The 24,101-nt window shown below is 46.1% G+C and overlaps 1 protein-coding gene across 1 annotated transcript in view; it reads left to right on the top strand.

Annotated features, from left to right (window-relative positions):
• Nucleotides 1–24,101, top strand: part of TRMT9B (tRNA methyltransferase 9B (putative)) — a 277,924-nt gene that overhangs the window by 169,321 nt on the left and 84,502 nt on the right. The window contains exon 2 of the mRNA XM_069631601.1: nt 9,647–9,801. Coding sequence (XP_069487702.1) covers nt 9,647–9,801 — 155 coding nt within the window. The remainder of the gene's footprint in view (nt 1–9,646; nt 9,802–24,101) is intronic.

The following is a 24,101-nucleotide window of genomic DNA, read 5'->3' as shown; positions in this document are numbered from 1 at the left end:
TGTGGGGGCCCCCCTGCGAGCCATGCTGAGGGGGCCCCCCAACTCGGCAACAAATCACGGGTTGCGCCACACTCTGGGCCGGCCTAGACTGTCACGCTTGCACAATACGCATGAACGTGCTGCTGAAGGGGTATGCCGCACACTGCACTAGGAAAAAGATATAAATATGTGTTTAAATGCAATATACAGCACACTTTCTGAGATAAATTGGCTATAAAGCCAAAGTGTTTGCAATTGTTTTGTAGGGTAACACAATCCAATACATGCAAGTCACCAACAGTGCACAGGAACATTAATGCTTCCAACTGGCTGCACAATGTAGACCAGTGTAAACACGTAATAACATTATAGTACAGAATGCCAGGCCACATTTAGACATACCTAGACTGTTTTCAGCAAAATGCCAGTCAAAGCAATAACACTCATCAAGAAGAGAGCACACAATAAAGCATGTGTCTCCATGGCCTCAAACAACACGGCCAAACTCTTTAAAATCTGCAAGGAACTGGTCAATCCTGTTGTGGTCTATAACTCTTCTGTTCCCTCCCATGCCCTCTGTACAGCTCTGGCCTCTCATTTCTCTGCTAAATCTCAGGACATCCTGTCCTCTATGTCCTCTTCCTCTCTCGGCCCATTTTGGCCATCTCTTCTCTCCTCCTCCTTTTTCCTCTTTCTCTCTGACAACACCTGATGAGGTTTCTAGACAAGTCCGATCTATGAAAGTGTCGTCCAAACAGGTGCTCCGCTGCTCCTCCAGAACCATCAAAGCCCATATTGACACCCTCGCTCCAGCCTTGGCCGATTTCTGTAATCACTCTTTTGCCACTGCAATGTTCCCCTCTCCCTTTGAGCACTCCCTTGTGCACCCACTCCTCAAGAAGCAGTCTGCTGATCCTACCTGCTGGAAAACTATCGCTCAATCTCCACCTTTCCTGAGCAAACTCTTGGAAAAGCTTGCCATCTCCCAGCTTACTCTCCACACTGAATCTGTTGGTTGTCTCCATGACCATCAGTCTGGCTTCAGAGCTGCCAGAGGCATGGAAACTGCTCTCCTTAACACCTGTGCTGCTCTCTAACCTTGATCCCAGCATTCCTTCTATTCTCATCCTTCATCTTTCCTCTGCTTTCGACAGGGTCAACATCCCCATCCTGATCAATCGACTCTGTGAGAACCTGGGCATCACAGATCAGACCCTAGAGTGACTGACCTACTTCCACTTGGACCGCCACTCCGCTCCCAGGTCGATCGTGGTCCCATTCTCTCCGCCACCTCTCTCTACCTGTGGCATTCCCCAGGGCTCTATCCTCTCACGCTGGTTTTTCAACCTCTACTTGGCCACTTTGGCCTCCCTGATCTCTACCTTATCCTCTAACTTTCAATGTTGTGCGGATGACTCAGCTTTCCTTCAGGCTCCCCTCATCCTCCTCTCCTCTCTTGCTCATTCCTGACTGTCTATCCACGATTCAGGATTGGTGCACCTCCAACAATCTCTGCCTTAATGCCAGTAAGACAGAGATCCTTCTCATTGGGACCCTTGCCACTGTGTTTCCTCTCTCACTATAGCAGACCACCTTGGGCCCTCTTCCTTTGCCTTCCTGCGAGGCAAAAAACCTTGGTGTCATCTTCAAAGCCACACTCTCCTTCTCTCCTAACATCTCGGACATCACCAAGAAGTCCCACTACCAGCTGCTCCTCCTCAAAGGGACTCTTCCCTTTCTCACTCTCCACCAGAAGCTCACTGTCTCTAAGCTGGACTACTGCAACAGCCACTTTCTCAATCTGTCTTCCTCTAGTCTCCGTCATCTGCAAATAATCCAGAACAGGACTGCAAGACTTAGCCTTGGCCTCAAGCCCTGGGATTGTATTTCTCCAGCCCTGAAATTTCTCCACTGGCTGCAAGGATCAAGTTCAAGAACCTTTGCATTGCCCACAAGGCTTTCTGGGGCCAGTGCCAACACTAAATCCAATGCTCTCTTCCAAAATACCTTCTTTCTCTAACCCTTCACTCAGCTACCTCCAACTCTCTAAGGCTTAGACATTTCTCCAGGCAGAGAGTGGGGGTAGACCTCTCTCCTCTGCTGGTGCCTCCAACTGGAATGGCCTCCATGCCCCTCTCAAACTTGAGGCGGACAACCTGAAGTTTCGGAAGCAGCTAAAAGCTTTCCTCTTCTCTGCTGCTTTCGCTCTCTCTCCCCCCCTGCTGACCTACCTGACCTACCTGTCTGCTGTACTGACTGGCTGCTTGGCTACCCTCAGAGTCTCTCTGAATCCAGGCTCTTTCTTGATTGGTCACCCTTGCAATGCCTCCGGGCCTACCATGCACTTAGGGGCTGTAACTGTAACCCTGCAGTCCATTGTTCTCCTTGCACAACCAATAGCTGCTCTGCCCTGGCTGCACTTACTGAGAGCATTGCTGCCCTGTTTTCCCCTCCCCTCTCACTTGCACTTCCCTGCTCCCTTTTCCCTTGCACTTCTCGTTCTCACAATGACACAAGGCCTAGTGAGATCGTTTGTCTTGTCCTCCCTCTATCATCCCTCCCTTGTGTACACTTGTGTACAGGCGCATTATAAATGACTTGAATCACATCATATCATTTTATCACAGATGCCCAGAAAAATATACAATGCCGCAGTAAGAAATGGCTAGACTGGCAGCACCCAAATGCCAATCTAGCCAGGTAATTAAAGTTAGCAGGACTACTTTATCAGAAATGTCCAGTTAAAAGAAAGTCATACCAAACTGAGGAATGACTAGACTGGCTAAATCAAAATGCCTCTCTAGCCACTAATACCACATATCATGCCTGCTTAGCCTGGACATGGACAACCATTATGATTTATCACACAATCCTGCCCACCCACACATCCACTCTCCCTCCCACCCACCACCCCAACCTCCACAATCAGCTCCTTGGCCCAGAATTACCTCTGCGTCCCTCTTCCTTATCCCAGAGCTTTCGTATGAGGCTCCTTGCCTCATAGGTAAGTACTGGGATGAGGAACAGTGGGACTAGGAGTGATGAAGATTACAGGTAGCTAAGTCAGGCATTACCTCCATGTACCTCTACCTCTTCCCAGTACTTTTGTATGAGGCAGAGTGCCTCAAACACAGGTACTGCCTCGTATATAAGTACTGGGACGAGGAAGAATAGGGCTAGGAGTAAGCAAGGCATTAAACACAAGTAGTAGCGCAACACCATTGAGTTGACTGGGCTTCAGCACTACCCCCCCTGACATTTTGGGCTATATTGACTCAACTTGGCTAACATTTAGAGCAGTTGCCAGACCGAACAGGACACAGATTTTAAACGGCACCTGGTTTTTGCTGTTAACAAGAACCCAGCAATTACCAACGTAAAGGATTTCACTGTTAGTACCTGCATTCAAATTCCACATTGTTTAGGCGATTGAAATCGTGATGTGGGTTTAGTACTTGCATGCCAGGGGAGTGATTGGAAGGGTAGAGAGGGAACAGGAGACTTATAGGAGAGAGTTAACTGCTTGTAACATTGAATCTGCACTAGAATAGTCTCATTAAAATGCGTAAATAATTTGGATGCGCCCACACAAATAAGTTTCCCCCTGCCCACCGCATGTGAAGTTAGCGCCTCTCCCAACATTTGAAGGGTTAGCCCCCCCAAAATGAAGGTTTTCTTGTGCCCCTGTACACAAGCACACACCCCATTCACCTTATACACACCCAGTCATCCACACATTTAAGTGTGCACCCTTTCACCATACACCCACACAGGTAGCCACCTATACATTTATGTGTGCACCCTTTCACCATGCAGGCACACCCCCACAGCCACCCATACATTTAAGTGTGCACCCTTTCACCATACACACACAGGCAGACGGCTATACATTTGAGTGTGCACCCTTTCAGCATAGACTCATACACGCACACCTCATGGAGTTGAGGGGGGGCCCTATTACTTAAAAAAGAAATTGGGGCTCATTACGGGTCCAGCGGTAACCGTGCCGGTGCTACCGGCGGGTTGCCGCCAGACCCATAAAAAATTACTATGGCCTGACTTCCCGGTGCCACCGTGCTATTTCAAGTCAGGCGGCTGGGAAATCAGGTGCCGGTAATTTCGTTAAACCCCAGACTCCACGGGAATGGGGACACAGAAGCACCTGCACCATTGTTAACGGTGCCGGTGCTTCCGTGACAGGTCTGCCTACCGTGGCTGCTGTGCCTGGCAGGGTCAGACCTGTCGGGCACGGCAGCCCCACAAGGCAGACCTGTAATATGCCGGTCCGGAAACAACAGTGCCTGTAAGCTTACCAGCACCGTTGTTTCCGGACCGGCATGGTCAGAATGAGCCGCATTGTTTCTTTTTTAAGTCACTATAACTTCATTAAGAAATTATTTCAGTTAAGGACCGAACCATAATCAAAATAATTTCTTTATGATGGCTGAGTGGCTTCAAAAACAAACAATTTCTTTTTGAAGGCATAGGGCTCCCCACCCCCCCCACCCCATGACATGGAGGCCTCCAGCCTAGGGTCTTCCATGTCATGGGTTACGGGGGCCCTCAGACTTCAAAAAGAAAGTTTCTTTTTGTAGTCACTCTGCCTTCATAAAGAAATTATTTCTGTTACAGAAATGTTCTTTATGAATGCAGAGTGAATTTCAAAAGAAACTTTTTTTTTTTTAGAAAAAAATATTTATTTATTTATTTTTTTTTTTTTTACTGGGGCCCCCTCCCAGCCATGTGCTGGTGGGGCCCCCCACACCGCGGGCCCCCCCGCACCGCGGGGGCTGCGGGGGCCCCTGTTACGCCAGTGCGAGGGAGGACAAAACAACGATCTTACTAGTCATTGGCCTCATTACGACTTCGGCACTAGCCGTGCTGATAAAACAGGCAGGAGTGCCGCCGGAGTCGTTTTTTTCCGGCACCCGGGAATGGGCAATTACCGGGATATTACAAACCCGGCGGACTCGGTAATTGCCCATTCCCAGGCACCGGAAAATATTAGTCCCCATTGCCATTTGAGACCCATTGGACTCAATGGGAATGGGGCGGGCAGATGCACCGGTCTGCTCGTGAGTACCGGTCCACCCGCCGGTCCGGAAACAACAGTACCGGCAAACTTACCGGTACCGTTGTTACTGGACCGGCAAACTTGTAATGAGGCACATTTTGTCATTTAAATTGTGCAAGCGCGAAGCGCAAAGTGCAGGGGTGGAGGGAGAAAGGGGGGAAGTGCCATCAGGGCAGCATTGCTCTGACTATGTGCAGCCAGGGCAGCACATCTCTGAGTAAGTGCAAGGAGACTGGGGACTGTAAGGTAGCAGTTACGGCCCCTAAGTACGCGGAGGCCCAGAGGCAGTGTAGGGACAACTGGTCATGGAGGAGCCTGTTACCCAGTGAGACTCTGAGGGTAGCTCAGCAACCAGTCAGCACCGCAGACAGGTAGGTCGATAGGGGAGAGCGAGAGAGAAAGCAGAGGCAAAGAGGAAGGTGTTGAGCTCCTTCCGGAACTTCAGGTGGTCCGGCCCAAGTTTGAGAGGGGCAGGGAGGCCATTCCAGAGGGAGGCACCTGCAGAAGAGAGAGATCTCCCCCCCATTCTCTGAGAAACATCTGCCCCTCAGAAAGTTTGAGGAGGCTGAGCGAAGGTCTCGAGAACGAAGGTGTTTTGGAAGAGAGAGTTGAATGTAGTGCAGCCCCGGCCACAGAAGGTCTTGTGGACGATGCATAGGGTCTTGAACTTGATCCTTGCAGCCACCGAGAGCCAGAGGACAGATTTCAGGGCTGGAGAGATATGGTCTGTGGGATTGAGGCCAAGGACAAGTCTTGCAGTCCTGTTCTGGATTAGTTGTAGAGGGACAAAAGTAGAGGAAGGCAGATTTAGAAAGAGGCTGTTGCAGTAGTCCAACCTAGAGAGAACCCGGCTCTGGAGACAGTGAGGTTCTGGGGGAAAGTGAAAAAAGGAAGAATACCTCTGTGGAGGTGCAGCTGGGTAGTGTGCCGCCTTGGACAGGTCCGTAATGTGAGGAGAGAAGGAGAGAGTGGAGTCGAAGATGACACCAAGGTTTTTTGTCTCACATGTAGGCAAAGGAAGAGGGCCCAGGGAGGGCGGCCAGAGTGAGAGAGGGAAAGCAGGAGCAGGGATCCCAGTGAGAAGGCTCTCAGTCTTAGTGGCATTAAGGCAGAGATCATTGGATGCCTTTACTTTCTTAAAGCTTTTTTTAATGGTGGCCATGTATAGGGAGAAGGGACTACCTGTAGTCCCTTCTACCCATTTTCAAGCAAACATTTTTTTTCTCGAGTTGAGAAACGCTTACCCGCAGTTTCGCAACTCGAGAAAAATTACTGTTAGTACCCTGGTACAATGTGCTGGGGTACTACCAGACCGGTAATGACCAACTTCCTAGAGTTCTATTGCTTTAGTAAAAATGTGTTTTAAATTTAAAATGTAGTTCTTTGCACCTAGTAATTCATGCACATTAAAAGATTAATTTCTATCTCTTCAGATCAGGTAGTGATAATAGTAGACGTTAGTATAGCACTACATGCAACACAAGGCAAGCTCCTATGTGTCTGTTTCCTATTTTTTGTTTGGAGTGTTTGGGATTATTTGCCTATTTCTGGAAGTAAACGTGGCTGATACGCTGTGGGGCAGAGACACAGCGTGAAAATGCCGCCACACTGCAAACTATTTTTGGAAATGTAAAGTTTTTCATATGAGAATATTTATTTTATTTTTATTTATTTATTTGCATTTTTAAAGCGCTCACACAGGTCGCAGGCAACGAGGGGTGTTACAGGAATTGTTTGTTTTTTCGTTGCATAATTGTTTTTTTTTTTGTCTTAGATTCTTAGTTGCGTATTTATAACGCGCTTAAATACCCAGAGGTTTCTAAGCGCGAACCTGAGGATCGAACCTGTGTTGCTTCGTGTCGTCTTGCTTCCATGGCGAACACGTTGCCGCTGAGCTATCCTCCCGGGACAATATCATTAACACAGCACATTAATCAAATCATCATCCTGGTTCAAAAACATGAGACTGTTATTCCAATTATCCCTAGGATTGTAGGAGAAGTTGCAATGAGGTTCACGAGTAACTGCAGAGTGCGTTCGTATTTGTGCAAAAAAGGCTGGGTCTGTGCATGGTCTCAGCCAGCAGCATGTGCCATATTCACTAAGGAAAGGGCACCTGCAGATGTATTGCACACACACAGATGGGCTAATTTTGATCCATGCGTGCTGTGCAAGTGCGCTGTCAGCGTAAGCACATCAGGTTTATATTTATTCTTTGCACTTAAAAAAGGATCAATGTTGCCGAAATAGCGTCGGAAGTCCTATACTATCCTATGGATAGCAGCCCTATTAGTAATAGCAAGGAATTGGAAGTCCGCAGATCCTCCACAAACACAGGACTGGATACAGAAACGTTGGGATTCGTCTTGATGGACTGGGTAACGTACGCAATCCAAGGGGAACAAAGCAAATTCACGACGGAATGGACAACTATACTGGACTTTCTCCATGGTGATTACGGCAAACCGCACTGCCCACACAGATTACGCTTGCTGGGGATACCCTGAACATTTCATAGACTTTCAATCTGCAACTCTGTCGAGCGTGTACCGGGGGGACGGGGGCGGTTAGTGAGGGGGGAGAGGGGATTGTTTTGTCCTGTTATGTTGAAGTCTGATCATGCATTGATATGTAGAAGTCTGATCATGCATTGATGGGCTGTGCTCCAAACCCAGCACTGACAGCAGCCTCATTTCTGAGGTCCAGTACTTATCACAGAGGGCTCCATATGTATGTGCACCCCTCACATACATATCGAGCATGGCCGTAGTGTGGCGTATGCTGTCCACGCCACACTAATTTGGTTGCTTGCACTAAGAAGTGCAAACAGTGCACAGCAATACGGCGGGACCCAGTTAACTGTGCATTATTGCCACTCCATAGTGCAAACAATCGTAAATGCCACCCACCATATTATACCTGCGTGGTGGAAGGAATTTAGATTGAGTCTGCCAGCATTGTGCAGGTGCAATAAACTGAAAGTGAAAGATTCCATGGGAATCCATAACATCGGAAACTGCATCAAAATCCGCTGCGGGCGGCGATACTATTGGATTTCTGTGTGGGATAAGATATGGTAGAGGATTCGCAAATTAGGATGCGTGCCCCCAATCCGCCATTGAAACCAATAGAAATGTGACAGTCCGTAAATTGCATGTATTCGTATTACGCATGCATAGTACACATAGTTTTGACAAGTCCCCACATTTAAAAATAGCTTCAATATGCAGTTCCCAATAAAAGGAGCAGGGATTGTAGGAGTGTCCTCCGCTCCCTTTCAAATAATATGGTGGTTGCGGGGGTGTCCCCCGGAGGTCTAATGGGTTAATATTGCCGCAAAAATATGGCCCCATTCTTGTATGGTGATATTTGTGCGGGGATATTAACACATGGAACTGTATTGCTGATTGGATGAGCAGTTAAATATGGTTGTATGGATTGTAATGATTGCCATAGGTATTTACAATAGTTTCTTATGGAATCCGCCTGCTTTTAGTAGGTGCAAAAAACAGGGGGATTCCATGGTATTCATTGGTTTAAAGCCAACATGAAAATGACTTGTTGACATTGAACCCCACTTTTTTGAAGGTGGAGCAGGAATGCAGGGCTGGGTCGTATATCTTGTTCTGTGCCCCCGCTCGGCCTGCAAAAATGATGGAAATCCACCGGAATGGGGGGAAAAGGTTTTGAGACAGCTGTTACACATAGGTTTTTGCTGACTTAGAGCACTGAACAATCAGAGAATGAACCTCAAAGCAAGTGTAGCCTTATGCTGTTCAAACAGATACGTGGAGTGTTTTGTTAGGCACCATAGAATTGCTCCCATCTTTCTAAGTGTAACCTCAAAATCTTGTGAGCATTTTTGTGCTCAACTTTTCTAAGCAGAAATTGCATGCATGTTTTGAGTGCGGTCAAATAATTCGGGAGCGTTTTATTGAGGGGTGGGCGTCATTAGCGGAAGGGAGCAATAACATCTTGTTCTCAGTAAGGGGGAACGACCCCGAATATGGTGCCAAACAAAGCCAGGCATTTATTTTTGCTTCCTCCTCTGCACAGAAAAGTCCCTGCATCTGAAACAGTGGCTCACACACATCCGCAGGGTGTGATATTGGACGCAGTGTTTGAAAACGTTAAGGGTGCGAGCATATTGTAACACGTGGTCACAAGGCCTCTGTGATGCTGTTGTGAATGTACAAGGTGTTCCATCCCCCAGGCACACGTTCAGATACTTCGAGTTCCGTTTTGTTCAAGAGCCGTGTAATTTCATGTGTATACGGTCACCATAGGCTTCGGAACATAATAAAGCACACGCAAGGGTCTTTGTAGGTAGTTAGACTAGATTCAATCTTGCGGTCCTTTTCAACCCACAACAGGAGTAAAAGGGGACAGGTGAAATGCCCGTCCTTCAGTCCTGAGACAGATGGGCATAGAAAGGGGACATTACAATACCGGTGATCTATTGGCCTGAACTGAACTATGAAGTCTCTTGCATGTGGGCACAGTGTATAATGCGCGAAGCATTTCATGGCACACGTTGCTTTTCACTGCACATGTTCCACACGATGAATGTTAACGAGACGCCATTTTTTTCAGCATGGAACACGAGGCCACGGAGCTAGAAAAGCAACACGTGCACCGAGTGTATGAAAGCACAGCCTCCTACTTCAGCGACCTCCAGAGCAAGGCGTGGCCCAAAGTGCGGCAGTTCCTTTTGGATCAGGCACCTGGAAGTCTTATTGCAGACATAGGTAAGGTGCTATCAAGTTAGGCAAAAGAAAAGCTGACAATTGGGATGATTGGCACGGTGCCATATAATAATGTTGTGATAGTAACTTTTGTTTTTACTACATTCATTTTGGTGAGAGGAGTGTTTTTCCTTCCTCAGATATTGGGAAAATTCCCCTAAGCCCCTCCCAACCTATCCCATTTCACTTGTTTAAACCTTGCAAAACTGCCGATCCACCCTCCTCTGAGACCCACAAGAATGTTGCGCTCAAGTGTCCTTGCACCCGTCTATCCTCACACATATATCAAAGGCAGGGAGCCTGGAGAAGCGGGCAGGGCTGCGGGAGCACAGCTACCACACACCTGGAACTCCTGCACCCACCTGGCCTTGCCCGCTTTCCTGATCCGCCGTGAAAGGCAGCAATCAGCAATGCTGGGCAGGTGGCCAGGCTGTGTAGCACATGTGCTCTTCTCTCTCCTGGGGCGGGATCGATGATGTGAATACCTGGACATGCACTCACTCTACTCTTTTTTTGGAGTAAATGATGAGATGGTCTAGGCCCATGGTTGTCCAACTCCAGTCCTGGAGGGCCGGAAACCTGACGGGTTTTCAGGATATCCCTCATTAATATTAATATGAAAATAAGGTGACCGGCACACTACAACTACAACTACCACAAATGAACAAAGCCCATATGTACACACACACGGTGGCAGTTGGCAAACAAGGTATACTAATGGCTTTTTAATAGCCCTATTTTCTGGTGGTGACATTTTTCTTCTTTTCCTTGTTTTTTTAAATGCGAGGCACTGGCGTAACAGGGGCATGCGCATATCCCGTGGTGCAGGGGGGCCCACCCCCACATGTCCTGGGATGGGGGCCCACTTGTAGGAAAACATTTGTTTAAAAAAAAAGAAGAAAAAAAATTGGGGGGAATTCACTCTGCCTTCATAAAGAAATTATTTCTGTAGCAGAAACAATTTCTTTATGAAGGCAGAGTGATTATAAAAGGAAACGTTCTTTTTGAAGTCCCAGGGCTCCCCCCACACCATGTCATGGAAGACCCTAGGCTGGAGGCCTCTGTGTCATCGGGTGCGGTAGCCCTATAACTTCAAAAAGAAATAATTTATTTTTGAAGTCACTCTGCCTTCATAAAGAAATTATTTCCGTTATGGTCCGGTCCTTAGCGGAAATAATTTCTTTATGAAGTCACAGTGATTTCAAGAAGAAACAATTTCTTTTTGAAGTAATAGGGCTCCCCTCAACCCCATGACATGTATGGGTGTCTGGGTGTGCGTATACAGTGAAAGGATGCACACTTAAATGTATAGGTAGGTGGCTGCCTGGCTGTGCCTGTATGGTGAAAGGCTGCACACTTAAATGTATGGCTGGCTGGGTGTGCGTGTGTGTATATGGTGAATGGTGTGTGCGCTTGTGTTCAGGGGTGCAACAAAACCTACATTTCAGGGTGGCTAACCCTTCAAATGTTGGAAGAGGTGCTAACTTCACCGGCGGTGGGGGAGCGGCAAACTTAATTGTGTGGAGGCATCTAACTTCTTTACACATTTTAATTAGTCTATTATAGTGCAGCGCCAATGTTACAAGCAGTTTAATCTCTCCTTTAAGTCTGAAAGCACCCACTTATGGACTGCTCTGAGAATGAGCCGCCTCCTGTTCACTCTCCACCCTTCCAATCACTCCTCTGGCATGCAAGTACTAAACCCGCACCACAATTTCAGTTGCCTAAAAATGTATTTGGCATTTGAATGCAGGTACTAATAATGAAATGCTTTACGTATTTGCTGGGCCCTTGTTAACAGCGAAACCCAGGTGCCGTTTAACATCTGTGTACTGTTCTGGCCAGCAACTGCTCTGGAGGTCAGCCAGGTCGAGTCAACATAGCCCATAATTTCAGGTGGGGGGGGAGTGCTGATGCCCAGTCAACTGAATGATGTTACGCCACTACTTGTGATTAATGCCTTGATTACTTATTGTTAACCTTCATTACTGCTAGCCCTATTCTTCCTCATCCCAGTAATTGTGTATGAGGCAGTACTTTTGTATGATGCACTCTGCCTCATACACAAGTACTGGGATGAGGTAGAAGCACATGGAGGTAATGCCTGACCTAGCTAACTGTAACCTTCATTACTCCTCGTGCCACTCTTCCTCATCCCAGTACTTACCTATGAGACAAGCAGCCTCATACATAAGCTCTGGGACAAGGAAGAGAGACGTGGAGGTAATTCTGGGTGAAGCAGCTGATTTTGGAGGTTGGGGTAAGGGGTGGGAGGGAGAGGGGATGTGTGGGGGGGTGGGATTGTGCGATAAATCATAATGGTTTTCCAGGCACAGGCTAAGCAGGCATGATATGTGGTATTAGTCGCTAGAGAGGCATTTTGGTGCAGCCAGTCTAGTGATTCCTCAGTTTGGTATGACTTTTCTTAACTGGACATTTCTGATAAAGCAGTCCTGCTAAGTGTAATTACCTGGCTAGACTGGCATTTGGGTGTTGCCAGTCTAGGCATTTCTTACTGTGGCATTGTATATTTTTCTGGCATCTCTGATAAAATAATATGATATAATGTGATATGCTATAAGTCATTTATAACACGCCTGTACACAAGTGTTTCTATGTGTGACAAGACAAGGGAGGGAAGACAGAGGGAGGACAAGACAAACAATCTTACTAGGCCTTGTGTCACTCAGATCGTGCAAGTGCGAGAATGAGAAGTGCAAGGGAAAAGGAGGGAGAGTGCGAGGGTGAGGGAAGGGGAAAACAGGGCAGCAATGCTCTGAGTAAGTGCAACCAGAGCAGCACAGCTCTGCGTAGTGCAAGGAGAACAAGGGACTCTAGGGTTACAGCTACAGCCCCTAAGTGTGTGGTAGGCCCTGAGGCAGTGCAAGGGTGACTGATCACGAAAGAGCCTGGACTCAGTGAGACTCTGAGTGTAGCCAAGCAACCAGTCGATACAGCAGACAGGTAGGTCAGGTAGGTTAGCAGGGGAGGGAGAGAGGGATAGCAGAAGAGAAGAGGAAAGTTTTGAGCTGTTTCCAGAACTTCAGGTGTTCCTGCTCAAGTTTCAGAGGGGCAGGGTGGCCATTCCAGAGGAAGGCACCTGCAGAGGAGAGAAATCTAACACCCACTCTCTGCCTGGAGAAGCGTCTAACTCTTAGAGAGTTGGAGGTAGCTGCGCAAAGGGCTCGAGAAGGAAGGTATTTTGTAAGAGAGTGTTGGATGTAGTGCAGGCCCCAGACAATGCAAATGGTCTTGAACTTAATCCTTGCAGCCACCTTTGGGATCCCATCACTATGTGCCCCACTGCATCACTTTACAAATGGTGGAAGAAACAGCCTAAAATGGATGCGTTGACTCCTGTGCGCGCCAAAATCTACAAAACTGTGTTTGGGTCACAACCAAGAACAAACTGCAAACCCTCCCAGCACTCAAGGGAAGACATAATGCTGAATAAACTGTGCATGTACTGCAGAGGAAAATCTGATTTAAAGGACTCAGTTTAATGTGCTTTTTCAGGAATGAAGTGCAAAATCGCCTGTTTTGAAAGCATGTTTTTGTTTAAAGGTTTAATTCTTTAAGAAATGTCAAAGGATTGCTAATGTAAAAATCCACCTATAAACTGTGTTCATTTTATATGTTTAAATGAAAGATAGGTGAAACTTAAAGTTAAGCCCAGCTTGGAGTTAATTAACTATTTAAAAAAAAAACAATTCTGCGCTGACAGCCTTAGCATGGGAAAGGTTGACACTTCACTGCTGGCAGGAAAGGCTAATTGCTTTTGGGAGGCCTCGCATACTCATAACAAATGACTTCATTAGACATTCGTCTTTTACCCCAGGAGAAGACAATGGCAGGATGCTCCACACTCTAGGAGGAGGCTTCTCATTGAACTTCAAAGGACTGGCCATTTGCTCACGCTTGGGAAGCAAGAAAAAAAACTGACTTGTGATTTTGGAGTTAATTTGCTTATTTTGCCACAGAACTTAATGACATTTAACTTGGCTGCAAGAATAAGTAAACGAGTGAAAAGTACATGCATATAAAATTTTAACTTATGCTAGCCATTTGAAGACTTGGTAGGATTTCTTCCTGCGTAAGGAACAAAAGTTATGCAAAAAGACTAATTGCGCAGAAACTGTTAATGCTGCAAATATAATATTATGTACCCATGTTCTAGGGGTGATTGCACATATATGTACCAAATTAGGAATTGTTAGGCCAAACCTTTTTGATTGAAACTGCAAAAATTCCATAGAAAGTCAACACCAGGTCCCACCTACTGGGGAGTTGGTGGTAAATGTGGCCCACAAAATATGTAATTTATGTATCCGATTTTCTAGAGGGCATACGTACATAAATATTTATTTGCGGGAAAGTTACATTTTGGTCCTAATAACTGTGGGAGGTTTCCAGACCAGATCATAAAACATGACAACCCCTTCTGTCATCCTACCAGCAAAGAGCAAAGCGGGAGCTATGCCTTTCACAGCGGGAATCATAGCCTTGTGGGTGTGGGTTGTAAGTCTGCCCCTACCATAAACTTAGTGATGTCATTTGGAAGGATAAATAAGGGAACCTCACAACACATACACACTGATTCCGGACCCCATCCTGATTTCCGCGTGGCGCTCTATTCCTGATTTCTTCATCTTGCTACTGATTGCAGATTTCTGTACCAAGCCAAGGCCTCAGCATTTGCTGAACTCTTTTTCAGCTAGGCCCAAATCCTGAAACCATCCCAAAACTTAAGGGAAATAATTATGATCCAGTCTGGCTTGCTACCACTAATGCTTGCCTGCTGAAACTCGCCACCCCACTGATCTACAGTGTCCAGCAACCAGAAGGGCCAATCCAATCCAGTCCAGTTTGAGGTGCCAGTCCAATTGACCAGAACCGCCCAGCTGATCCAATTCCACCAGATGCGCCCTGCTGTCTGTAGACCCGATCTGTGTTGACCAGAGCCCTTGACGGTCCAATCTTAAATTACAGTGGACTGTAATTATCAATAGGAATCATAGAAAACCATAGTATATTTGCCTTACATTGTCCTATCCCCATCTCTCAACCATCCCATCTTTAACTTAAGAACCTATAATATTGTTATAACCATTCTTGCAACTCTGTCCGTAATTCTTAGTGTTAGCGCTGATTATCTTCCGTTTGTTTTATTAGACCATAAGCCATTACTGATTTGGATTAAATAAAGCAATTCCCATAAAGAAATCAGGGTATCCCCAACGTGAAGAGTTACGGTGGCCAAGTAACTGTGGAGATTCACGGGTGGCATTCTTCTTTTTCTTAGCCATTAATCTAGTTTAAGTAAAGTCAACCCGTCATTGTAAAACCGAATTTCCGCTTTTCTCTGTTCTATTTTTTCTCAAAATGCCTCTCATTCAAACTTGCATAACTTCCTCAATATTATAGCTAGAGACATAGTTTCAACTCTGACTTAAACCTAAGACCTTTAGCTACATCCCCATCTAAAAACAGGCATAGTGAAATTTAGGCGGGAGTTCACAATTTTGCAAAGGTTTTACATGTGTAATTTCCAATTATTTCCAACTTCCATTCTGATTCAAAGTGTGTCCTTTTGCTCATATTATAGCTCATATTTGTTAGGATCTTTTCAGTGCTGCTCCCATAGGAATATATATCAATTTAAGGATTTTTGCACACTTTTTATTGTTTTGGTCAGCCATTTTCAAATGTCACTTTAAAAGTGTAAAATTTCCCAAACGTTTTTCTCTCTTGATTGGGGAGGGGAGATTGCATTTAAACCCTATACACTGTTCCTTATTCCTAAATGCCTGCTGCGTAATTACATCTGTGTAGAATTGCTTCTTTGTGAGTTGAGAAATTTGCAGGGGGAAATCTTAACTTAAGCGCTATGTTTTCAACAAGCTAAAACTGTTCTTTTCCCTTTGTTTTATATTATGTGTTGCTATAAGTGAATTCAACTGTCTTACTTACTTACTGATTTGTATTGTTACCACATTGGTGATTGCTGCTCCATATATTAACACCTATGTTTGATTTGAATTTTAAATAAATAGAGAAATATTACCTTTACCAACCAGCCTGATTGCTGGTCCATTGTGAACTGGGGGTATTTTGAGAAGGGTGTGATTTGAGTGGTATATCACTCAGAATATTGAACCTATAGACACAATAATAAGTATTTCATTTGTGCATTGCATGCTAGGCTGAGACCCGGGTGTATTGCCTGATTGAAATCCTTAACACACTGGGAGCCAGTAGAGAGATTTTAGGGCTGGAGAGATACGATCCCTGGGCTTGAGGCCAAGAATAAGTCTTGCAGTCCTGTTCTGGATTAGTTGCAGAGGGCAGAGAGTAGAGGAAGGCAGATTGGAAAATAGGCATTTGCAGTAGTCCATGGAAACAAAGAGAAAGTGCCCTGCCAGGAAACTTCTTTTTAAGAAGAATTAGCCAAAACAAATTCTGTATGTTTTTGTCATCGGTGGTGGAGATCGGTGCATTTAATGCCAACCTATTATGGTATTCCCCAATAAGTGAAGGGGGCAAACTGCCTCCAGGATCTAACCGTTGCATTCAGAATAAATTCATGAATAACTCATTCATTTGCTTTTTGAAAACCTGTGGTGTTCAGGTATTGTTTATAATGTTTTATAAAAAGTAAAATCATAATCATATCTAGCCATCAAAGTAGTGAACATCAGATATGGCAGATTCAAAGAATAATTGGTAATGAAAGATTGGTATTGCATGCATTCATTAAAACATACACGGCCTCATCACGAGTCTGGCGGTAACCCTTAAATGCGACGGTTGTGCGATTACCGCTGCATTTAAGGGTCCGCCAGATCATAGCCTTGGTGGATTTCCGTTGCAAATTTGCCGATTTTCGATGCTATTACCGCCAGCAGGAAACCCGCCAGCGGTAATAGCGCAAATTTTCCCCATTGGGCCAAATGGGGAATGAGGAATTCCCGAATGGGCCCCATAGTGAATGGGCATTAACCTTCCGCCAAACCTGTGATCCGGCGCTAATAGCGCCGGGGGGTTTGGCAGTGGGGCTAATAGTGCCGCTGGTAATAGCGCTGACGTTATTGCCCTCTAGTACATTTTGTGTTGCAGTAGTCCAGCCTAGAGAGAACCAGGGCTCTGGAGACAGTGATCTTTCTCAGGGAAAGTGAGAAAGGGAAGAGTCCCTTTGAGGAGGGGCAGCTGGTAGTAGGACTTCTTGGTGACTTCTAAGATGTGAGGAGAGAAATAGAGAGTGGAGTCGAAGATGACACCAAGGTTTTTTGCCTCGCAGGAAGACAAAAGAAGAGGGCCAGGGCGGGCAGCCAGAGTGAGAGAGGGAAAGCAGGGTCAGGGGTCCCAATGAGAAGAATCTCCATCTTACTGGCAATAAGGCAGAGATCGTTGGAGGCGCACCAATCCTGAATCGCGGATATACAGTTGGGAATGAGCGAGAGAGAAAAGGAGGCTCAGGGGAGCTGAGTTTCATCTGCATAACACTGAAAGTTAGAGGAGAAGGTAAAGATCAGGTGGGCCAAAGGGGCCAAGTAGAGGTTGAAAAACCATGGTGAGAGGATAGAACCCTGGGGAACACCGGAGGTAGAGAGAGAGGTGGAGGGGAGAAAGGGACCAAGTTGGATTTGGGAAGGGTGGTCCAAGAGGAAGGAGGTCAACCACTCCAGGGCCTGATCCGTGATGTCCACGTTCTCACAGAGTCGATTGATCAGGATTGCGTGGTTGACCGTGTCGAAAGGAAAGATCAAGGTGGATGAGGACAGCAGGAATGATGTCTAACAAGGTTAGAGAGAAGATCTTCAGAGGTGTTCAGGAGAGCAGTTTCCGTGCCTCTGACAGCTCTGAAGCCAGACTAATGGTCATGGAGACAACCAATAGATTTAGTGTGGAGAGTGAGCTGGGAGATGGCCAGCTTTTTCAAGAGTTTGCCCAGGAAGGAGTTGATAGAGATTGGGCAATAGTTTGTCGGGCAGGTAGGATCAGCAGACAGCTTTTTGAGGAGTGTGTGCACAAGGGAGTGCTTAGGGGGAAAAGGGAAAGTTCCAGTGGTGAAAGAGTGATTACTGAAATCGGCCAAGGTTGGAGCAAGGGTGTCAATATTGTCCTTGATGGTTCTGGAGGAGCAGGGGAGCATCTGTTTAGATGACACTTTCATAGATCGGACTTGTCTAGAAACCTCATCAGGTGTTGTCAGAGGGAAACAGGAGAAAGGAGGAGGAGAGGGAGATATGGCCAAAGGGGGGCTGAGAGAGGAAGAGCGAGAGGAAGAGGAGATAAGAGAACAGTATGTCCTGAGTTTTAGCGGAGAAGTGAGAGGCCAGAACTGTTCAGAGGGCCTGGCAGGTAACAGGAGAGGTAGAGACCACAACATGATAGGCAAGTTCTTTGCAGATTTTAAAGAGTTCGACCGTTTTGTTATAGGTCGTAGAGATGCTTGATTGAATGTGTGCTCTCTTCTTGATGAGTGTTATTTCTTCGACTCACATTTTTGTGCAACCAATCTAGGTATGCCTGAATCTGGCCTGGCATGCTTTACTGTACTGTTATTACGTGTCTACACTGGTCTACATTGTGCAGCCAGTTAGACATGTTTTCATTGTGGCATGGCATTTTTAGCAGCAAAGCATTAATGTTCCTGTGCACTGTTGGTGACTTGCATGTATTGGATTGGTGTTACCCTACAAAACAATTGCAAGCACTCTGGTTTTTAGACATTTTTTTTCAGAAAGTGTGCTGTATATTGCATTAAAATACATATGTATATCTTTCTCCTAGTGCAGTGTGCAGCATACCCCTTCAGCAGCACGTTCGTGCCTATGGCAAAAACGTGGTAATCTATGCCGGCCCAGAGTGGGGCGCGACCCTTGATTTGTTGCCGAGTTGGGGGGGGGCCCTCAGCATGGCTCACAGGGGGGGGGCACATTTTGTGCTGCACCACTGATGTGAGGTTGCCTTTGGAAAGAAGCAGGGCTTTGTCATGTGATATTTTGCATAAAGCAGGTTAAAATGCACAAATAAAGTAAGTGTAAAAGTTCTTATGTCTATTAATTAGAATAGTCCTCACTTCATTTGCCAGACCACTCAAGGGAAGTGGCCAGTATTTATCCAAGCCTGATCGCGGAGTATGCGCCTTTTAGCTTTGTGCGGAGGAAGGAATTGATTCTCAGGATCTGCACCAGCGGATTCTTCATCCACCCTCCAGTCTTGCCTTCCCTATTCAGAAGCTGAACATTGGCAAATCTCTTATGCCCAGGATCACTCTGTGAGCTGAAAAGAATGGAGGAAGTGTGCTGGATGTGTGCAATTGGCTCCCACTAAAGTCTAGCACCAATTGACGATGACATCTATCTTTAAGTACAACTTCAAATCATGTGTTAAAACAATCTACGTGCAATAGGGCACATTTTGCAGTCCCACAGGGTGCTAAATACAGGTGTGAATGTCTCATCACCTGCATATGCTTTGAGGTTATTCTTTGATTTTGCAGGTGGAGTGCAGGCACTGATTGAGCTATATTTTTCTGCTTTGCACTCCCGCTCCACCTGCAAAGCCATTTGGCTTTATGCCAGCATGGCATTTATTTTCATGCTTGGGTAGATAGATTCTTATGGACACCACCTGTTTTAGCACCTGCTAAAAGCATGCAGATTTCCTATGACACCATTGTAAATTCAATCTGCCATGCGTACATGGAAGGTAGCATTTACCCTTTTCACAAAAAGGTGTAAAGGCAATTTCCCTGTTGTAACACCTTTTTTTGATCTGTCTCTTGCAAATTTGGAAAATTGCATGGAGGGGAGCAAATTGCGCATAAACTCAAATGCTGATGGTCCCCTCTGTGCAATTATCACTTTTTACGAAATGACCCCCAAAGTCTTCAATAGAGGTTTAAAGATAGTGATTGAACAGGTGCCTGAGAATTACAGATTAATATTTTTATATGACAATATGTCCTCTGCACTCACCAACAAGTAGACACATCACATGAACACATGGAATATTCCAGAGGATTGTCAGCCGTGTACAGTTTGTCAGGAGATGGTGAGATCATTTAGTTATTTATTTGCTTGTTGACAGATCAAACATATTTTGCTTATTCAAAGAACATAATTCATTTGAATACATCAGAGATAATGAAATGCAGAGATAACACGGCTTCATTTGCTCTATTTATTTGTACACGTGGTGCAGGAGTTCACCGCTTGTTGATCATGGTGCAGTCCTATGAGCTAGACAGAGCTGCACACGACCACTGTCTTAAATCTAAGTAAAAATAATATAAAAATGAATAGCTATAAAAACTCAAGTTGTGCATGTGTTCAACATTGTTCCCGTGTCTGCACTGACACCCCCTCTTGTATGTGGATGGTAACTGGTACATGTAGAACAACTGGTAGGAATGGGAACATTGAGCCACTTATTGGAGTAGTATTTGAGATGCTCTGCTCTTGATTTACTGGCCTGGGAGAGTCGCCTTTGCACTGTGCCTTAGTAAGTATGGACGGTAACTTTGCAAGTCTTTCCAAAAATGCAATCTTCACCTGAGGAGTACCTGGCATTGGCAGCAGTCACACATAGTCCTGCCTGTCCTGCCTGGTATAGAAGGGACAAAGGACGAGCTCAACAGAACAGCAAATCCACGATTCAAGACCAGATCGTGAAGAGTCTTCTCCATACATATGAATGCAAAACAAATCTTACCTATTGTAGTGATGATCATGTACACTGTACCTTCCTTGGCGCTGAAATGCCCCAGCCAGCATCAGGGGCCCTGTTGTTTATTAATGCGCATTTCAATTGGGCATCACCCTATTTATCTATTAACTTTTATAGTTTTAGGTTTCACTTTCTTGTATCACACAACACTCATTTGTATAATGTAGCATGCAAGGATCTAACCCTCACACTTGGAAACGAGTTTAGATTCTGGAATATCAGCTGACAGAGCAGCGGTTTAGACAGGTGACACCTGTTCTCCCTGAAAATTGATAAGCCTGAGATTAAATGAGGGCAGACATCAAAAAGAATATTGATCTTGGACCAAACTCAACCCAAAAGAAGCCCAAGCAAACAAGTCCTGATCTCAACATAGAAGGAGGAATACCTAACTCCAGAGATATGTATTCCCTGCTGCTAAAGGTAGCTCAAGATGTTTGTGATGGGAAATTCGCATGGGGTATCCTCGAAAGTGTTGCACCTGGAAGGCAGAAGGACGAGAGTAGAAATGACAGGTAGCTTCAGGGTGTACAATGAATTGAAAGATGAGATGACCAAATTAAGAGCCCTGAACACAGAGCTGGACATTAGGAGTAGGCATTACAATCGAATTAAAGTACTATAACAAGCACTTACGTCTGCACTCACCCTGCACTTGCCACCTGCTGGCATTTCTTTCTTTATTTTATGTTATTTTGATTATTATCCCATGTACTGCACTTCCCCCGCCCCTCTGCCCCCCGCAGCCCCCCCCTTTCCCTTGCACTTGCGCAATATGAATGAGACCGGGCCTAGTAAAATCATTGTCTGTCGTCCCTCTGTTCCCCCTCACTTGCCTCATTGTGCCTTGAAACACGTGTGTATAGTTGTGTTATAAATGTCATATCATATATCATATGTTATGTTATGTTATTTTGCATTTATATAGCGCCTTATATACCATTGGTATGGTCTGAAGGCACTGGTAGGTTGAACGCCCTTGGGAACCGAAGTTCAGGTCAGTAGAGAGAGTAGAGGGAGTCCAAAAGTGCGTGTGCGCACCAGGTATGTGTGCAGCTGGTGCGGAAATCGAGTGATAGCTGCTTCTTAGCTGTAGGTGTGGTGGTTGAGCGGTCAGGAGTATGTGTTCGATCTGGTCGGTTTTACCCAGGACGAGTGTGGCTGCGTTAGGCCTGAGGAGAACGCCTGGCTGGGGGGTGTGAAACCAGCAATGATTACTTAGAGTGATGTGGAGTAAGCGGGAGAATGTAGATATGAGAACAGTTATACCGAATGGTGTCATAGTATCTCTGTGTTCTAGATGAGTGGTGGTGTAAGGGGGAGAGTAAGCATGGGGTGTGGTATGATGTATGTTTTCAAGTGTTTCCTTCATTCCAAAGCATATTAAGTATCGTCCGTTGCACATATTCGTCCGTTCCTCATACTCGTCCGCTCCACACATTCGTCCAGTCATTATCATCGTCTAGTTCACACCCTCGTCCAGTCCGCACGCTTTCTTTGCTGCGGTTGGTGTGAGAGAGGGTAGGGGGTCAGAGGGGGAGACATATCATATACTGAACCGACTGCCTCAGTCCTCACAAACAGCCTTTGTTCTAAATTAATTTCTTTGAGATGCAGAACGGGACAAAGATGCCCTCTCTCACCATTACCTTTTGATTTAACCATTGGCAATATGGATTTTATTTATTTATTTATTGTTTGCTTGTTAGGCGCTTATAGAATAAGAATATACTGTTCCAAAGAGCCCACAGGGCAGGAAGGGAGGAAGGGTGGGGAATACATTACAACAATACAGCACAAAATGTAAAGCAAAGGGGGAAAAGGGAGGGAGACAAACCTACTATGCCTTATGAGTATTCAGAATGTGCAACTGCAGAAGGAAGAGGGAAGAGGGGAGTAAGTGCTGGGGAGACCGAGGCCGTGGGTGAGCCATGGATGAAGTGCTAGAAATGTAGAGTGCTACACGGCCGGGGCCGCGGGAGGTGTAAGTGCGGGTCTCCAGAGTGGAGGGGGTGCAAATGCAAAGTGCTGTGGACAGACAGAAGCTGGGAGGAGTTGGGAGGGGTTGGTGTGGGAGGTCAAGGCCCCTAAGATGCATAAAGGCCAAGGACACCGATTCAGCAACTGTGGGATTCGCAGAGGGGAGAAAGAGGGAAGGAGGAGGAAAAAGAGGAAAGTCTTAAGGAGCTTCTGGAATTTGAGAAGGCACAGGGGAGGGGGAGGCTATTCCAAAGGCGGGAGCCCGCAGAGGAGAGTCAGCAACCCCATGCCTCCTTTTTAGCAAAACGCTTTACACACAAAGAGTTGGTGCCAGACGAGCAAAGTGGTTTAGAGGGAGAGTATTTAGTGAGATAAAGTTGAAGATAGTGTGGTCTCAGGGCCCGGACAATCTTGTGGATGATGCATTGAGATTTTCATTTAATCCATGCAGCAACTGGGAGCCAGTGAAGACTTTTTAGTGCAGGAAAGATGTGATCCTTGGGCTTAAGGTCAAGGATAAGTCTTGATGCCCTATTCTAAATAAGCTGCAAGGGTCGCAGAGTGGAAGAAGGAAGATTCAAGGAGAGGCGTTACAGTAGGCTAGTCTAGAGAGAACCAGGACTTGAGTCACATTGAGCCTCAGAGGGAAAGTGAGAAAAGGTAGAATTCCTTTGAGAATAAAGAGCTGATAATTGGACTTCTTGGCAATTTCCTGAGTGTGAGGGAGGAAGGAAAGAGAGGAGTTGAAGATGACTCCAGGGTGTCTGTCTTCAGTTGAAGGTGCAGGGGAGGAGCCCAAGGAGGAAGGCCAGAGTGAAGGGAAGAAGGAGGAAGCAGGGGTCCCAATGGGAAGGATATCAGTTTTACACGCATTGAGGCAGAGATAATTGGAGGTGCACCAGGACTGGATGGCAGATAGGAAGTCAGGGATGATGGAAGGTGCAAGAGGATCAGCAGGGAGTGTGAAGAAGAGCCGTGTGTCAGCTGCCTAAAACTATAAGTTGGGGGAGAAAGAGGAGATGAGACGTGCAAGGAGTGCAAGGTAGATGTTAAAGAGCTAGGGGGAGTGTATAGAGCCCTGAGGGACACCACAGGTAGACATGGAAGTAGGAGAGGAGAAGGTGCCCAGGATGACTTGGGAAAAGTGGTTTCTGAGGAAAAAGGACAGCCAATCCAATGCCCGTTCCGAGATACCAAGTGTATCGTGGAGACTTTCTATGAGGATGGAATGGTTAACTGTGTCAAACGCAGATGAGAGATCGAGAAGGAAAAAGACAGCTGGGGAGTTGGAGTACAGAGATGCAAGCAGTTCTTCACGGGTGTTCAGAAGAGCAGTTTCCATGCCTCTGGAAGCTCGGAATCCAGCTTGATGGTCGTGGAGGCCTCCAGCAAGTTCAGTGTGAGAGTTAAATTGGGGCAAGGCCAGCTTCTCAAGTGTCCTCCCCAGCATGGGGGTGATGGAGATAGCCAGCAGGGCAGTTAGGGTCAGTGGATGTTATATTCAGGATTGGGCGCACAAAGGAGTGCTTGAGGGGGGGCGGGGAAGTTCTGGTGATAAAGGAGTGATTACAGAAATCAGCGAGAGCAGG

The sequence above is a fragment of the Ambystoma mexicanum genome, chromosome 6q, assembly GCF_040938575.1.
Source record: "Ambystoma mexicanum isolate Mex_15411 chromosome 6q, UKY_AmexF1_1, whole genome shotgun sequence".
In the NCBI taxonomy this organism is placed as follows: domain Eukaryota; kingdom Metazoa; phylum Chordata; class Amphibia; order Caudata; family Ambystomatidae; genus Ambystoma; species Ambystoma mexicanum.
The sequence above is the reverse complement of the archived record's forward strand: the minus strand, read 5'-3'. Positions and strand labels throughout refer to the sequence as shown.